This window comes from Trichosurus vulpecula, chromosome 5, assembly GCF_011100635.1.
Source record: "Trichosurus vulpecula isolate mTriVul1 chromosome 5, mTriVul1.pri, whole genome shotgun sequence".
NCBI lineage: Eukaryota > Metazoa > Chordata > Mammalia > Diprotodontia > Phalangeridae > Trichosurus > Trichosurus vulpecula.
In genome coordinates this window covers 117,018,675-117,037,788 of record NC_050577.1, presented here as the reverse complement: position 1 = coordinate 117,037,788, position 19,114 = coordinate 117,018,675, and the positions used below count along the sequence as shown (strand labels likewise).

The 19,114-nt window shown below is 38.5% G+C and overlaps 1 protein-coding gene across 3 annotated transcripts in view; it reads left to right on the top strand.

The window, feature by feature from the left end:
• MKLN1 (muskelin 1) overlaps positions 1-19,114 on the top strand; it is a 254,913-nt gene that overhangs the window by 141,093 nt on the left and 94,706 nt on the right. For all 3 annotated transcript variants that reach the window (XM_036759608.1, XM_036759607.1, XM_036759609.1), the window contains exon 8: positions 502-567. In XM_036759608.1, coding sequence (XP_036615503.1) covers positions 502-567 — 66 coding nt within the window. The remainder of the gene's footprint in view (positions 1-501; positions 568-19,114) is intronic.

Genomic DNA, 19,114 nt, shown 5'->3' with positions numbered 1-19,114 from the left:
TGCCACCAAATTAAGATATTGTTGATTTAAAGATTTAAAGCACTTACCTTATAACATCTCGGTTCTAGTAGTTTCTGTACTGTGTTCTGAAAAGTTTAAAACCTGCTCATTTTCCCATATTCCCCTAAAAAAAATCCATAAAGCCCCATTGCAGACGGTTCATAATGATAATGAGAGATAATTATAATCATGTTGTCGTATTTTTTCCATTTATTTGGACTGGAGAATTTAACCCAAGTTTTGGAGAATGTATCTGAAATATCATAGAGTGGATCTTAAATAGAAAATGGCTTTTAGTGACAATAATGTCTTGAAAATAGGTGGGCTGGACAGTGAATCTGATTTTTTTGTTCACTGCTCCTGTTTGGAGTGTTTCTAAGCAAACAATGTGGGCAAATTTCTATAATGCGTTGTTTGCACCTACCTATAAAAAGAATCCTTTTGTTTTTTTAAAATCGAGTGAAAGGATTTTCACATTGTTCGTTACATTTATCATCCTAGGTGACGGAGAAGATAGCAGACCAGGAATGAGAGGTGGACATCAAATGGTTATCGATGTTCAGACAGGTAAGCATTATTTCTGGATAGAAAAATTTTATTAAAAGTCAGTTAACTTCAATATGTTAATTTCATTCAAACATGACTATGCTTTTCACCAACATGCATAGTTACTGTGGACAATACCTAATTGAGAACTAAAGAAGAAACTTCTAGATTGACTGAAATAGCTATAGAAAACAAGCATTGGCATGTGGCTAAAAAGAGATTTTCTGCGTGGTATTTTATCTTGTTTCAATTTTTTTTTGTTGTGTTTCCATAAAAATTCGTTGGAAAGAAGTGTTTTCAATGTGATTATGTGGCTTTTAACCCAGTGAGATGAGAATTAATAGAATGAAAGCATTGGATCACAAGATATTAATAAATATGTGAGAAGCAGATGCAAATTGGCCCCAGCTTATTTGCAAGCATACTTCATATTAATATTTTAGTATTGAAGAGCCTTGTAATCAGGATGTATACTTATGTTTCTTCAACCTATATTAATGAAAGTGGATTGAGATCTATAATGGTTCAAAATTAAAATACAATTTGATATTACCATCTAGAAAAGGAAATAACACCAAACACTTAAGATGATGGTATTTTATTATTTGAATTTTGAAAAATCTCATGTTGGTACACAGGTGGCCAATATTTACACTTAAGTAATATTTTGCTTTTTGCATGTAATACACACACACACACACACACACACACACACACACACACACAAAGTTCAGTTTTTCAGCTAATCTTTCTCATCAGTTTTCAAGAAGAAAATAACTTTCTATCAACTCAGTTAGGAAAAGAATAGCTAGCACTTATATAATCCTTTAAGATTTTTAAAGTTATCTCATTTTACCCTCACACCAACCCTGGGGGGTAAATGCTATTTTTACCCTCATTTTACACATGAGCAAACTGAAGCAGACAGCAGTTATGTGACTTACCCAGAACCACTCAGCTACATTTGAATACACGTCTTTTGTTTCCAGGTGTAGTGTTCTATCCCCTAGACCTCCTAGCGTATTATAATATAGAATATTTGAGTTTTGGGGTCTTCTTTCATTTCCAGTTAACATTTTTTTTTGAAGAAACAGAAGCTCAGCATGAAGTTTCAGAAAATTTTACAAAATTTTGATCATATTTATTTTGTATCATGTGTTGTGTTTGGTCTCTGGGACACCATATGAGGACCTCTATGTACAGCCAGATAACACAAACACACTACAGGTGCTTCTGGTAGCTTCCCCTAATAGCCAGGTGTATGTGTAGCAAAGGTAAGAGGAAAGAACCCCCAAACCCCGTATCACCATACCTGGACTGCTTTACTATTACTGTGAGCATTCTTTGGCCATCGTTCCTTAATCATCTTACATGCTCCAACCATCTTACTTATGCTTCTTGGCCATTTTGAAAGACAATTCAGTGTAGTCAGGTAGGTGGTGCAATGCATAGACTGCTAGACTTGGTTGGAATCAGGAAGACTTGAATTACTAGCTGTATCAAAATTCCATCTTTGACTGGAAACCTTTCTCAACTCTTCTTAAATAAAGTGCCTTCTCTCTGTTAATTATTTCCTTTTTTCTGGTTTATAGCTTTGTGTGTATTTGTATGTTGTCTCCCCAATATATTGTGAACTCGTTGAGGGCAGGAACCATCTTTTGCCTCTTTTTGTTACCCAGCACTTAGCATAGTGCCTGGCAAATAGTAGGCACTTGATAAATGTTTATTAATTAATTGATCGACTTGAAGGAAGCCAGTATGTGGCGATAAAGAGGGAAAGCCCAGATACAGGGAAATGCCTGGAGATGAGGGTTGGAGGGTCCTGTTCATGGAACTATCCAAGAGGCCAGTGTCACTGGATCAAAAAGTATGTGGCCAAGGAGGAAAATATAAGAAGACTGGAAGGGGTTGGGGGGCTGGGTTGTGAATGGTTTTGAATGCCACATAGAGGATTTTATACTTGATACTGGAGATGATAGGGAGCCACTGGAGTTTATTGAGTATGAAAGTTATGTGATTGGACCTATGCTTTAGGAAAGTAACTTTGTGGCTGGATGGAGGACGAATTGGAGTGAGGCAAGACTTGAGGCTGGTAAACCCACCAGCGGTCTTTTGAAGTAGTCCAAGAGTGAAATATTGAGGCCTTGTACCAGGGTGGTTGGTGGCAGCATCTAGAAGAGACAAGGGAGTATATTCCAGAGGTATTGCAAAGCTAAAATTGACAGGCCTTGACAATAGATTTTATATAGAGAAATGACAGATAGTAAGGAGTCAAAGTTGATACCTATCATATGACCGTGGGGGGCTGGGAAGATAGTGTTGCCCTTGACAGTAATAGGGTAGTAAAGGAGGGGAAGGTTCTACAGGGAAAGATAATGAGTTCACTTTTTAGACATGTTGAGTTTGAGATAACTGAAAGGCAGTTGGAAGTCTGAGGCTGGAGGTCATCAGAAAGATTGGAACCAGTTAGGTAGATGATCGACATAGAGATGATAATTAAATCCTTGAGAGTTGATGAGGTCACCAATGGATATAGTATAAAAGAAGAAGAGACCCAGGACAGACTTGTAGACTCTGGTTAGAGGGTGTGACCTGGATGATCTATCAGAGGCACTGAGGAGAATTAGTCAGACAAATAGGAAGTGACAAGAGAGAGCGGCGCCCTGAAAACCTAGAGAGAAGAATATCAAGGAGAAGAGAGTGACTAACAATGTCACAGGCTCGAGAGAGGTCAAGAAGGTTGAGGACAGAAAAAAAGCCATTGGATTTTCCAACTAAGTGATCATTGGTGACTTTGTGGTTTGTTTTTTTTTTGGGGGGTTTTCCATTTATTTATTTATTTAATATATTTGGTTTTCAGCATTGATTTTCACAAGAGTTTGAATTACAGATTTTCTCCCCATTTCTACCCTCCCGCCAACTCCAAGATGGCATATATTCTGGTTGCCCCGTTCCCCAGTTAGTCCTCCCGTCTGTCACCCCACTCCCCTCCCATCCCCCTTTCCCTTCTTCTCTTGTAGGGTAAGATAATTTCTATGCCCCCTTGCCTGTGTATCTTATTTCCTAGTTGCATGCAAAAACTTTTTTTTTTTTGTTTTTGAATGTCTGTTTTTAAAACCCTGAGCTCCAAATTCTCTCCCCTCTTCTCCTCCCCCCCACCCCCCCAAAGGCAAGCAATTCAACATAGGCCACATGCGCATCACCATGTAAAACCCCTCCACAATGCTCATGTTGTGAAAGATTAACTATGTTTTGCTCCTTCCCAACCTATCCCCCTCCATTGAATTTTCTCTCTTGACCCTGTCCCTTTTCGAAAGTGTTTGTTTTTGATTACCTCCTCCCCCTGTCTGCCCTCCCTTCTATCGTCCCCCACCCCACTTTTATCTTCTTCCTCCTTCTTTCCTGTGGGGCAAGACACCCAATTGAGTGTGTATGGCACTCCCCAGTCCCGTCAGATCCGATGAGAGCAAGACCCACTCATTCCTCCTCACCTGCCCCCTCTTCCCTTCCCACAGAACTGCCTTTTCTTGCCACTTTTATGCGAGACAATTTACCCCATTCTATCTCTCCCTTTCTCCCTCTCTCAATATACTCCTCTCTTATCCCTTAATTTTATTTTATTTTTTTAGATATCAATCCTTCATATTCAACTCACTCTGTGCCCTCTGTCTATATATATATATATATGCATATATATGCATATTCCCTTCAGCTACTATGATACTGAGGTCTTGTGAATCACACACATCATCTTTCTGTGTAGGAATGTAAACAAAACAGTTCAACTTTAGTAAGTCCTTTATGATTTCTCTTTCTTGTTTACCTTTTCATGCTTCTCTTGATTCTTGTGTTTGAAAGTCAGATTTTCTATTCAGCTCTGGTCTTTTCACTGAGAAAGCTTGAAAGTCCTCTATTTTATTGAAAGTCCATATTTTGCCTTGGAGCATGATATTCAGTTTTGCTGGGTAGGTGATTCTTGGTTTTAATGCTAGCTCCATTGACCTCCTGAATATTGTATTCCAAGCCCTTCGGTCCCTTAATGTGGAAGCTGCTAGATCCTGTGTTATCCTGATTGGTTTTCCACAACACTCAAATTGTTTCTTTCTAGCTGCTTGTAGTATTTTCTCCTTGACCTGGGAGCTCTGGAATTTAGCAACAATATTCCTAGGAGTTTTCTTTTTGGGATCTCTTTCAGGAGTCAATCTGTGGATTCTTTCAATTTATATTTTACCCTCTGGCTCTAGAATATCAGGGCAGTTCTCCTCAATAATTTCTTGAAAGATGATATCTAGGCTCTTTTTTTGGTCATGGCTTTCAGGTAGTCTAATAATTTTTAAATTATCTCTCCTAGATCTATTTTCCAGGTCATTGGTTTTTCCAATGAGATATTTCACATTGTCTTTCATTTTTTCATTCCTTTGGTTCTGTTTTATAATATCTTGATTTCTCATCAAGTCACTAGCTTCCACTTGCTGCAATCTAATTTTTAAGGTAGTATTTTCTTCAGTGGTCTTTTGGACTTCCTTTTCCATTTGTCTAATTCTGCCTTTCAAGGCATTCTTCTCCTCATTGGCTTTTTGGAGCTCTTTTGCCATTTGAGTTGGTCTGTTTTTTAAGGCGTTGTTTTCTTCAGTATTTTTTTTCAGTATTTTTTTGGTTCTCCTTATAGCAAGGCCTTGACTTGTTTTTCATGGTTTTCTTGCATCACTCCCATTTCTCTTTCCTATTTTTCCTGTACTTCTCTAAGTTGCTTTTCCAAATCCTTTTTGAGGTCTTCCATGGCCTGAGACCAGTTCATGTTTTTCTTGGAGGCTTTTGATGGAGGCTCTTTGACTTTGTTGACTTCTTCTGGCTATATGTTTTGGCCTTCTTTGTCACCAAAGAAAGATTCCAAAGTCTGAGACTGAATCTGAGTGCGTTTTCACTGCCTGGCCATGTTCCCAGCCAACTTACTTGACCCTTGAGTTTTTCATTGGGGTATGACTGCTTTTAGAGCAAAGAGTACTTTGTTCCAAGCTTGAGGGCATGTGCTGTTGATTTCAGAGCTATTTCTGTACAGCCAGCTCTGCCCCAAGAACTGCCAACCCAGACCTGACGAAAATCTTATGCAGGCTCTGCACTCCTGCTCTGATCTGCCACTTCATTCCTCCCACCAGGTGGGCCTGGGGCTGGAAGCAACTTCAGCTGTAGTTCTGTAGCTGCCCCACCTCCTCTACCCCCAGGGGCAGTGGCTGAACCTTGAACTCCTTCCCTCTGTCCCAGCAGCTTTTCCCACTAATCTTCTCTGTTGTCTTTGGTGTTTGTGGGTTGAGAAGTCTGGTAACTGCCACAACTCACTGATTCAGGGCACTAGGGCCTGTACTGCCTGGCTCCTGGTCTGGTTGGTCCTGTTGCAGCCCACGCTGAGCTCTGCTCCCTGCTCCATGTGCGATAGACCTCTTCCAGCGACCGTCCAGGCTACCCTGGGTTAGAACCCTGCTTCCCTCTGCTATTTTGTGGGTCCTGCAGTTCTAGAATTTGTTTAGAGCCATTTTTTCTAGGTTTTTGGAGGGACCTGGCAGGGAGCTCACGCAAGTCCCTGCTTTCCAGCCACCATCTTGGTTCCAATTTTGGAGAGTGAAGTTTCAGTGCAGTGATGAGGTCAAAGACCAGATTGTAAGGGGTCTAGAAGATATATTCATATTCATTCTACATTAGGTGTATTTACTTTGCAATGATTGCCACCCCCGGGGTGGGAAACCATTGGTCTACAAGGTAAAACATTTTATAGTATAGTAAATACGTTAGAGAGGTACTAAGCAAAGTGTTCCGTGAGGTCTGAAGAAGATCATTTACAACAAGGGGTGGGAGCGGGGGGGTGGTCACGGCACAGAAATCGTTGGAGAAAGTAGAGGGAAGAATGTCTTCAACTATAGAAGGACATTGAATTGGACTTTACAACAAGCAAAGGGGAGAAGGAGGTCATTACTTATATAGGGAACAGTATCAAGAAAGAGATAGACAGAAAACAAAGATTTGTATGGTTTGGCCAGAGCATAGAATATATAAAATGGAGTATAATAAACCTGGAAAGGTGAAGGGGTGCCAGATTGGGGGACACTTTGAATGCCAGGCAAAAATGGTAAAGCATTATTTAGTAAGTAATATGGAGCCCCTAGGTTATAGGACCAGATTTATGCTTAACGAAAATTAATCTAGCAATGATAGCAAGGTGGCATGGAGGTGAGAGGTTCTGTTGCAATATTCTAGGCAGGTGGTAATGAAATGTTGTTCTAGGGTGGGGGCTGTTGATGAGCATACAAATAGAGATGGGCGTGAAATATTATGGAATTGAAATCAATCCTCGGGAATTGGTGACATTGGATGTGGTGACAGATTACATATGAAATGGGAGAGAGAAGGAAGAGTTAAAGGTAGTAATACAGCTTGAAACTTGGGAAAGTAGATGAATGGTCATGTCACTTAATAGAAATAATGTAGTCAGAGCCAATTCTGAGGAAAAGATAAATAAACTTTATTTTATGCAGGTTGAGTTTGAAGATCATCTACTTGTTGTTGTCCTATAGTCAACTGAGGTGAAAGCTTGAAATTTTGAAGAGTGGTCAAAGAAACAGATACAGATGGGGAAGTCAAGCACATTAGAATCAGGAACTTTTTGGGGTGGGGAGATGTTTGTATTCTTTTCTTCTGGCTTCTGACTTCCACATAGTATAAGCTTAGTCTTTAATTATTTGTTCTGGAACTGTGATTCCTTTGCTGTAATGAACTTGAGAGTTTGTCTGTGCCAGACCCTTAATATTCATACATTTGTCAAATTAAATTAAATTGAATTTGAAGCAGGGCCAATTTGCCAAAGATTTAGGCTGAAATTTGGAACTCTGGTCTTTTTAAAATGCCTGGTGTCTCCTGATACTTGATTGTGCTGTGGGACTTCAATAATCTGTTTTCTTGGAGGGGAAAGGCTAAATTTGAAGCCTCTGCAAAATCTTGAGTCAAGTGGTTGTTTGACCTTTACTAGTTTAGAAGAAGTTGACACAATTGGGAATTATCTGCAAAATTCCATCATTTCCTTTTCCCTTTAAGCATCTTATTCTGGTTCAACGTTATGCTTTTCTCTGGCTGCTATAGGACCACTCTTAGGGGACGCTAGGGGGTTGCTTTCTCTTTGAGCCCAGATGGTTGTGACCCATAATAACTTTCCCTCCCAGAAAACATTTGTATTTTAACAAATTAACCGGTGAATTTCAAGCACCTTGAAAGTTCCCTCTTTGTGCATTGCTGGTGGCTGTGTCTTTTTTTTGGCTTAGCATAGGAAATTGCTCAAGTTCAAATTCTTATTCTGAAGTGGTAAATTTCTTTTTCCACTTGCACTTGACCCTAAAATATACTTCAGTACTCTTATTTTTTGTTTTCTTCCATTCAGATCCTTTATTGGGACAGCTGATTTGGTTACTAGGATTTGTATGGATTGAATAGGAAGATATTAGAATGTAATTCCATGATCAAAACTGTATTGTGTCCAGCTTTTAAAGGGCCCAGACAATTAGAAGTGTAATGTTGTTCAACTAACTTACAATGATTGGGTGGGGGAGGGAGAGCAGAATTAGCTATGTGGATCAGTAAGTGAGATAACACTGACTATATAAATTACTCTTTGAAGATAAAGAAGCTTTAGTCTTATGTTGGACACAGATAAACTTTGTTATTGGGAGGGTTTAAAGTTGGCAAATGAAACCCCTGACATGGCTATTAGAGGGATGACATAAGGATTTTTGCTTTGGCATTCTAGCCAAATTCCTTTATCCCTTTCAAGGGGTTTAAAGGCAGCTATTTAAGAAGGAATGCTGTTATGAATCCTTTTATTTGTGTTGCAATTTAAAGGGTTTTTTGGGTGTGGGATTCAGGAAGAAATGACAAGGCCATTGAATTAATTCTAGTTCACATCTCCACAGCTACAGTGTCTCATTTTGAATAGGTATTGGAATCTGTGGCCCTGGTCTCTATCTTTTTGGTATTCTAGCCCAAAACCTAGCACTGTTTCTGGTCATCCACTGAAAACCGTGTGGACACTGGTGTGTATGTTTTTTAGCAAAGGCTGTGCACATGTCTATCTTTTGGTGGTGGGTGAGGGAATGGGGTAGAGTTCTGAGACTACTTTGAGGCTGTACTCAGACTTGACTACAGGCTTTGGTGAATAGATTATATTAATATCTACATTTTTTAATAGATTGATTTTTTTTTTTTGGAGTCCATTTTTATGCGGTCATATTCTTTGATCTTAAAACCTTGTAAATGACCTTTAGCTTTCCTTCACTTTTACATCAGATGCATGCTTGGAAAACTCTTGCAGTTATTTTTGCCTCTGAATTGGTTTGGGTCTTGAATTAAATAATGTTTTATAGCTTTTTGTTATTTTGGGGACAGCATCTGGTGCTTCCTCCATTTAATTTGGCTTAAGATCAGAACCAGAAGGATTTTTGATTTTTTTCTCTCTAAAAGTCCTATTACTGGCCTGGAAAGGAGTTTAAAAGGAGCATTTATCTTGTTAAAACTTGATTTTCATACATACATACCTGAGCCCTGCAATGTTGAACCATTTTGTCTTGACATCCAGTTCATCGCATAATATAATCTCACCTATTACAGGAGGCAGCCTGGTGCAGTAGCAAGAGTACTAGACTTGGAAGTAGACCTAGCATTGTTCAAACCTGGTTCTGACACTTACAAACTACATTTTTCAGGTGTTTTACTGTGAGCAAGTCTATGAGCCTAAGCTTTCTCATCTGGAGCATGAAGATAATATTTACAATGTCAACTTCATAGGGTTGTTGTGAAAAAAAGTACTTTATGGAATTTAAAGTATTATATAAATTGAATTACTGTTGTTAATAACAAGAATATAAGATGCTGTGCCATGTACCGTTAAGATAGTGTTAGAGGATAAGTGCTTAAAATTCTTTAAAAAATATATATTCAGATAATTTCACCTAAAACATTCAGCTTATTTTTAGGATAGTCTCATGAATTACTTATGACTTAGGAAATTTTATTAAAATTTTTTCATCTAGGAAGATTAAAAATTAAAGAACTTTGGTCACCTGATCAAAGGGATGTTGAAATTCTAAAGCTGGGACTTTTCTGGCTGAGTATTTTGTCACATGAGTTTTAGGCTTCTCGGCCAGGGAGGTGTTTAATAAGCTGACTGCTCCTCAGGTAGAATCAAGCCTAGTGACTTTTTTTAAAAGTGTTTATCATTTGTATTCTTACGTTCCGAAACAAAATAATAAAGGTGCTCATAAATTCATAGATCTACAAAAAGGGTCTCAGAGGCCGTCTCATCCACCTTGGAGTCCAGTGAAGCTTAGTGACTTGCTCCAAGTCACATAGTAGTGACATACACCCCCCTAATTTGAACCCAGGTCTGGATAGTTCTGAAAGTAGTCTTAAATTCCACTTTTACATGTATTTAATATCCTGAATTGGTATTTGCTATAACCTTCCTCCTTTTTGGACACTGACAAAAGCTGTACTATTAAAGCATTATATTAAGCAAGAAGTGCATACTTGTTTGAGCAAATGAGCAAAGCCTTGAGAACCAAGAATTAGTTTGCCTGTATTATAGTGAATATTAGGGAGACTGTTCTGCTTTTGTTAAGATGAGATTGTAAACAGCCTGGTTTAGCTAAAAGTGAATTCTAAATGGACAACCATTTTTCTTCTGTTTGTTTTTTCTTATAACGATAACTATACTACTCCCTTTTTCACTTTTTGTGTAGAAATTTGAATTTAGTTTAACTTTTAGAAAGGAAGTAAAGCCACAAGAAATTTTTTTTAAGGAAAGTCTATTTTAAAAATGCAAGAAAAGTAGAGATGATTACATAACAGTACTCTACTGGTAAAGAGTAATGGTTTTTTGCTCAGTGGATTCTTCAACACTCAGCAATAGTGTTTTCTCTTTTCAGTGTTACATACTAAATCAAATCACAGGTGCAAAGTGCCAGCTTATAGTTTTGGAAACTAAAAGTAAGTTGATATCAATTTATTTGAAATTATTCAAAATTGTTGCTTCCCAGTTGTTCCCAAATGTTCTTTCATGTGTCTCTCCTGGTCACATTATTGAACAATACTTAGGTTTTAGTTATTTTAACCTATAGTAGTATTTTCGGGTTGATAACAGTTCCAAGAATGGAGGAGTTGTAAAGAAAAGCTCAGTATTGCATGAATTTTCCTTTTAGAAGTTTTTAAAGATTTCTTTTAAGGTTTGGTGGGAGTAAACTATTCAAGGGGAATCCAAACCTCTGTAGGATAATTGGGAAATAATGTGTTATTCTAGTCAGCCTTGTATGTCTGTCAGATTTGTTTATTATAATTCCTACACCTTGTCCCTTTACCCTTAGATTATTTGTGTTTGGTGATATGTAGGGTGAGTAGGAAGGAGGAAAAAGCAGTATTCAGACTGTTGCTGTGGGGAAGAATAATTTCTTTTACATATCAAAGGTATGCTATTGACTATTTAAATGTCCACTGTACCACGTAGTTCTTTGTATGATTTCCATTGAAATCTAGAATGTACAGTTTGAAGCTTTTTCTTCCATTTTCATGGAAAATGAGTGATAGTGTTCTGGTACAATGCAAGTATTACAAAAGAAGCTGAGAGGGATTTTTAAAATTCACTTTGGAAACTGAATAAGTTAGTGTTCTTTAGCAATTAAGGGAAAGCAGTGTTTACTGTCTTGCAGATGGAATCATGTATGGTTTTACTAGAGTTATCTTATAGAACCTTTTAAAAGAAAAAGGTTTTAGAGGGAATATGGGAGTTAGGTTCCTAAATTACAGATGTCTTTGTAACTATGCATTTCTGTAGCTACGTGTAGCATAAGAAATACTTGAAGCCCCTTTCATCTGATTACTCAGAATTAAGGAATTTCTGGCAACAGACTTAATTATTTAAAGACCTATTCTGTAAACTTCAGTGGTTCTCAGTGACCTCCAGAATAAAAAGTAAAATCTTCTGTTTACTTTTAAAGTGCCTCATAAACTGGCTCCCTCCTACCTTTCCAGGCTTATTCTGTCTTTTCCCCCTTCCCCCTTCCACTTACACTATGATGCAGGAACACTGACCTCTTTGAGCTCATACAAGACACTCCCTCTCCTGACTCCCTCTTTGTTAGCTGTCCCTCCCCCAGGCCTGGAATTCACTCTTGCATCTCTGTGTCCTTTTTGACCCTGACTTCCAGTCTCAGCTAAAATCCCACCTTCTTCTAGAAGCTCTCCTGGTGCCCCTATCTCATCTATACATAGTTGTTTCCATATCATCTTCCCCATTAGATACTCTTTGAAGACAGAGATTGTTTTAGCGTTTTTCTTTTTCTCTCCAGAGCTTAGCATAGTGCCTGGTAATGTCTGGCACACAGGAGATGCTTAATAAATGTTTATTGACTTGACTTGAAACAGAGACAAAAATAAAACAATTCCTGTCTTCAAGTTAGTTACTTTCTATTGGGGATGGGGTTCAGGGCAACATGTACACACACAAGAAAATACAGAAGATCTCCAAGGTCGTTTCAAAAGGTGTTAGTATTTGGGACCATTGTTATAAACCTTTATTAGGGGCTGGTAGTTGAGCTGAGGTTTGGGGAGAATCTGTGAACATTCTCAAGGGTGGAAGTGAAAAGGGGGTGCTTAAACTCTCTGGTTATATAAAAATTATGTCACTCCAGAACTAACTGAAGAAGATCCTTTAGAAGATGAAGATAATACCAATAAGGGTAGGGGAACTTTGTGGGCAGAGAAGTGATGTGGTCAGACTTGAGGCAGATGGGTGGAGAGGAGAGAGGGCAAATGCAAGGAGGCCAAGTAGGAGACAATCACAGTAGTATGGTGAGAGCCTCAAACTGTAGAGGCTGTGTGAGTTGAGAGAAGAGGATAGAAGCAAAGGATGATCTCGACATAGGGGAATTGAGGATGACTCTGAGATTGCAGACTAGGGTGACAGGAAAAATAGTGGTACCTGAAAGAGACAGGGAAATTCAGAAGAGGGGTTGGTTTAGGGGAAAAAACAAAGAATTGAACGTGTTGAATTTGAGATGCCTACAGAGCATCTATTTGGAAATGTCCAGTAGTCAGTTAAAAAAAATTTTAAATACCTACTGTATGCCAGGCACTGGACTGACTGCTGAGGATATAAGGAAGAGCCAAAGATAGTCTCTGCTCTCAAGGAGCTCACAATCTGATGGAGGAAGACAACACATACAAAGAAGCTGAAGAGTTAGGGGTGGAGATGGGGGTTGGGAGGACTAAGATGAAATCCAGTGGAGTGTAGCAGGGTGAGAAATGAGGAGGTGACTGCCCTGGGCATCCTCCTTAAATAGAGGTTCTGGGAGGACCTTTCCAGTGCCCACCCTCTATCAGATGGTGATAGAAGACTGGCTTGTAGGTAGAAGACTGAACATGGATATAAGAGTTGTCTGCCTAGAAATGTTCTTTGAACCCATGGGAGCTGAGGTCACCAAGAAAGAGTGTAGAGAGAACATGGAGTCCACAACAGAGCTTTGCAGCATACATAGAGAGGGCATGACATGCAATGGAGACTTAAAGCAATGAAGACTTTAAAAAAACAGATAAGAGGAGAATGAAAAGAGAGTACTGTAACAAAACCCACCCAAAGGAGATAGTATGCAGGTGGACAAGGGAGTCGATTGCATCAGATGCTACAGAGAGGAGGGAAACCATGAATGAGGATTTGTCAATTAAGTAGCCCATGGGTAATTTTGTATAGAATAGTTTTAGTTAAGTAAGGCAGTCAAAAGCTAGATTGCAAGACTTGGTAGGAGAGGAAGTGAAAGGTATAAAAATGGGCAGCTTTTTCTAGGAGTTTGGTTGTGAAGGGAGAAGAAGCATAGGAGGTAGTGGGATCAGGTGAGTGTTTTTAAAGATAGGGAAGATTTGAGTATTTTTACGCCTCAAGGAAGCATGCAGTTGCTGGATTATCTGGTGTCTGGTTTCTGTTTTTGAACTTATCAGTGACTGTCACCCCCATTAATATGATTCTGTTTCAACCCCAGTTTCAATCACTTGTCAAGATAACCTGAGAGGGAAGGATCTAATGAAGTAAGTGGAAAATGGGTAGATTTCATGACCTATATCCCCACCCTCGCCCCCCACCCCAAACTCAAGAATTAAGATTGCTATACTAATTGTTAGAAAGACAGTTTGGTGTAGTAGATCGGGAACTGGCCTTGTAATCCAGAAGGACTGGGTTCAAGTAACCCCTGTACTTCTTAGCTGTGTGACCCTCCCTAAGTCAGTTAACGTTTCCATTCATTCTGTAGGCAACTGTCTACGACTCTTAAGTGGCAGACCTCATTCATGGTTAGACTCAATAAAATCAGAAGTTCAGTCCCTGTCTCTATACTAAATGCTGTATTCAGTGTATTTTTAGTCTAAAAAGTAAGTTTGTTTCCCAAATTGGCATAAAGCAATCTATCCTAATGCCCTCCTTTTATAGATGAAGAAGCTGAGCCTTAGAGAGATTAACTGATTTGACCCAGGTTACACAAGTGGAGTTGCAGAATGACTCCAAATCTAGTAAATAATTTTTTTCTTTTAACAGTATTGTTTTGATGGGAAGCAGAACTGCCTTCCCAAGTGTACTACTATGCTACCCACCCCGGTTTTTCTTTACTGCCAATGAATGATCTTAATTTCAGGGCAAGGTCATATATTTTGCTATATGAACTACAATAGATGAGTTGCTCTAATTTCAGAAGTGAAATGACAGTGTGCCAACTTGTGGAGGATTTTGTAGTTAAATTAAGCCAATGAGAATGTCTTCAAGATGCAGAATCTGAAAACACAATTGTAGTTTGAAACTTGTGTCTTTTTACGATAGTGGAAAGGAAGCATATGGGCTTGAAATTTCTCAGTTTTTCCTGTGAATAAGACGTTCAAGCAGGTAATAACCAGCTAAAAGTTTTATTCTGGAATAAAGACTAAATAGACAGTGAAGAGAATAAGAGGATCTTATTCTTTCTGGTCTGAGTAATGCTTTGGTTCTATTTGAGCTAGAATGCAGTTTGGCGAGATTTAAATATAATTAAAATGTTGGGCATGAGTTGTTGTAATGGTTTCCTAACTTTTGCCTTTGCTGATAGTCTTTTCCACCTCCAGTTAACTCAATATATCATTCACATTGCAGTTCTGGTCATGAGACTCCTTATCTCACAAGCCTTCAGCAATGAAGTGCATATGCTAAGGCTTGGCGTTCTTGCTCCCCACACTTTGGCCTTTACCTTCCACTATCTCACTCATTGTGTATTCTTTTCTTCCTGAGTTTTTCCACATTGTATTCTTCTGGTTCTTTTCCTTCTTGTCCTTTCATTCCTTTTTTGCACAGATCTCTTTCACTTAAATCTAGTCCACTTGCAAGTCATGGCATCACCTTCCTTATGCCATGGTCCTCTTTGAGAAGGAAGGACAAACAACAACCTGTAAGACAAGCTGCCCCACTGGGGACCCAAGTAGCCTCTTGCGGTTGGGCAACGCAGCACCCCGTCCCCCAACCCACATTTCTCTTCCCTCTCATCCCTGTTTCCCCTCTCTGATTCACTGTCTACACAGCCAGTTACAAGCGTAGGCCTAAGTGTGTCAACTCCAAGCTTGAAAACCTTTAGTATTGCCCTTATTGCTTCTGGGATAAAACACAGACTCCTTAGCTTCACATTGAAAGCCCTTCACCATCTGGCTTCAGCCTACTTGTTCAGGCTTATTTCACACATCTTCTCATTAAGCAAGCTATTTTCTGGCCAAATGAGCCCACTTGCTGCCCCTAAAGCTCAGCAGTCCCTCTCCTGCCTCTGCCTCTGCACAAGCTGCCTTCCATTTCTGGAATATACAACCTTCTCACCTCTCCTTCTTAGAATCCCTAGCACAAGAATCAACTCACGTGCTGCCTCCTACAGAGGAACCTTTACTGATCCACCTGCTTCTTGGTGTTATTTTCATCTTCAAATGAGCATGCATGCACTTCTCTGTTTACATGTTTTAGCTCTCCACCACAGAAGAACATAAGCTCCTTGAAGACAGGAACTGTTTATCATTTGGTCATTATATCCCAGGACCAAGCTCAGTGCCTTTCCCCTGGTAGGTACTTTATAAATGCTTTTTGGACTGGATTTGTAGGCCCAGCACTCTAGTCAGGCTCACAGTTTGCCAAATGTTCTCTAAAGTTTTTATCCTACTCTTCCTTTTCACTCTGCATCTCTTTGGTTTTCTCACTCATATAAGTGTTCTTAGCATTCTTGTGTAGGAGAAATCAGCAGCTTACTTCTGTATACTTTTATGTTTTTGGTATCATTTGCATTCTATTTAGTACATTTTCTGGTGTTTACTTTCATGTTGATATTACATTGCTGAATGATTACAAATGATTTAGTTTTTACTAAATTTTCATTCAGGTATATGAAAAGGTCCTATTTCTCTCTGTTTCATTCAGACTTGTTCTTAAGCTTCTACTGGGCCACAAAGCTTTCATGGGCCAGAATGACATTTTGGCTGGACTCCAATAGGATGCTAACTCTGTGCCAGATTTTATTTTGCTCAGCTATCAATGAGGCTGTTGTGGTAAATGTGGGTTTTTTGCTCTGTGAGAATTTATGTGTACAAAGAGACCTGCTTTTGAGAGAGAACATTGGGAACCCAGAGCCCAAGAGGAAAGGTTATTAAAGTTAATGAACCAGGGTAACCTTATCAAAAGGGTGCCTAGAAACACTACCAAACAAAAGGTCAGTTGCTGTTTCAGTTATATACCTCTTTTTTTCCAGAGGTTCATAACTCAGTTGTGTTAATTAGCTTTGTGGTAAAGGCTTGGCAAATAAATTTTATGCTAGATGAAAAGTCTTTTGAAGAAAAATTCTTTAACATTCTCGATGTTCTGGAATTCTTTTAAATGTCACTACCTAATAGCAAAAGTATGTTTTTAAGGCCTGAAATGTGATTATTTTGGTAATTTAAAAAATTATCAGTGTTTAGGTGCAGTAAAGGTTTTAGGTTCAGTATTTGGTATAGAATTAAACACAATTCCCATCCACTGGATTTATATTCTAAGTAGGCATTTCAAAAACATTTGAGAAAAATTGGTTATAAAATCTGTCTATGATAATCATTGCCATTTTTTATCTTTAAGCTTTCTTACCTCCACTGGCCAAGGGCACTTGATAAAGATATACAGAGGCATAAGAATGTAAAGTTATGCTAGTTGAAACCTAGGCAATGTCAAATTTCTATATGCTGGTGGTGAGTGTGATAATTCTTTCCTATTGAGAAAATTGGTTAGGATGTCTGTGGAGTATGGAAGTATTTTGTTGTGTTTGTCCTTTGTTTTCGAAGAGGACTCTGACATCAGGGAAATGATGATATGACTTGCAGTAGACTTTGATTCGAGTGAAGGAGGGCTGTGCAAGGTCACTAGCCTCACTTTCTCCTTCAGAACCATTTGGATCCAGTGATCAGATATTCATTAGGATAACTGGAGATGACCCTGGATGCAATGGGAGACCCTGGCCCTTTTAGGCTAAAACCTTTTCATGTACCAGAAGTGTTTTAGAATAGTAGAAATAGAAGATAGGTTAGAGATCATCTAATTCAACACTCTTATTTTTTACAAATAAAGAAAATAAAACTCAGTAGGCCTGACTTCCTTTGGACTTAAAAATCATGCCTCCACAAGTTCTGGCTCATCCTGGAATTTCCCTCAGTGCCTGGAACCTCTTCACACTCATCTCTCTGTAAGACCTGCTCCCTTTTTTGACTGGAGGGTTCTTGCCGGAGGCTCCATTTTGTTTTGCTTCTTGGCCTTGTTCCTGACTTTTTCTGGAGCTCAAAAATATCATTTTCTCTTAACCTCCTTCAGCTTCCTTTTGTTTATTATTTTCCCCCATTAAAATGTAGTTTCCTTGGAGGCAGGGACTGACTTCTTTTTACTTGCATTTGTTTACCCAGGACAGTGCCTGGCACATAGTAGCCACTTGATAAGTTCGTTTCCTTCTATGTATTTTCTTGATCTAATAAGCTCTGATAGGGTTGGTTATCATCTCTATGTAGATGACTTTCATACTGACATATGGATTATTGAAAAAAGCATCTATTATGTACCTTTTCTCTGTCAGGCAGTATGCCAGATGCTAAGATTCAATTATTAAACAGTGAAATAGTCCTTGCTCTCTAGGAGCTTACATCCCAATATGGGAAGATAGTTTGTATAGGGGATTAGTGGCCAGTGAAGGGAGTCACAGGAATGGTGAGTGGAACCACACTATTTCCAAAAGTGCTGGTAGCATATGTCAAAGTGATTACTTTTCCCAGAAGAAGAGGTGGAAAGCACTTTGGGTTGAGAGTTGGGGTTGGAGAGCAGGGAAGGGATTGTTTATGTGAACAATAACAGAACAAAAGACTGGATATTTGGGGTGGATGAATATTCAGCCTCAACTGCTTATTGAATATTTCCAACTGTATGTAGGCATCTCAAACTCATAGTAGGTGCTTAATAAATGCTTATTGAGTGATTGATTTCAATAGTTCTAGCAACTTGACTCATGTTGACCTTGCAGTCCATTAAAATTCCTAGGCCTTTTTAGTAGTCATAAGGAAACCCCAGGGTGCTTTCTCTCATATCCTGGATACTTGCCCTTTATCCCTCTCTTAGTTTTGGATAAGTCAAAAAGAAAGATTAACAAAAAAGAAAATATGAAACTGATAGAATTACTGGAGAAACTAGAGTTTAAAAAGACTTACGATGTCTTCTAAGTAAGACTACAAAAAAATGTAGTTTTCAGCACCATGTTTAACTTTTTACAAAAATTGACCATATATTAGAGTACAGAGAAATTGTTACAGAATTAAACCTCAAAGATCAACAGCAGTTTTGTATAATAATAACCACAAAATCTAAGAATAAAAAAGAAGACTGGGGAATCCCATTCCAAATAACTACAAAATACTCAAAATATCTGGGGATCAGTCTACCAAAAAAACAAAACAAAAAAAAAAGGTTTGCATAAATTCAGTTACAAAGGGCTCCTCAAAGCAAAAAAAAGAACAACTTTGATACCTGGAGAAATATCCAGTGCTTATAGCTAGGTTCTGTCAATATAATAAAAGTGACAATGCTACCAAAGTTAATTTCATTTTTAATATTATACCAGTCATATTATCAAGGATATTTTATAGAACTTGGTAAAATAACCAGATTCATTTGGAAAAACAAAACATCCAGAATATATGGGAAATGATGAAAAGAAATAGGGATGAAGGACAAATAACACTTCTAGATCTCAAACTATGTTATAAAAAGCAGTCATCAGAAACATGTGATGGGCTTAAAAAATGGAACACACTAGACAAGGGAGAATCAGAAACAGTGGAAATCAGTGTTTGCTAAAGTGGAAAACATAAATTAAGAAAAAAAATTAGTTATCTGATAAAAACTGCTGGGAAAACTGGAAAGCTTTTTGGCAGAAATTAGACAAACACCTTATACCATATTCCACAATACATTCCTTAATATTAAATG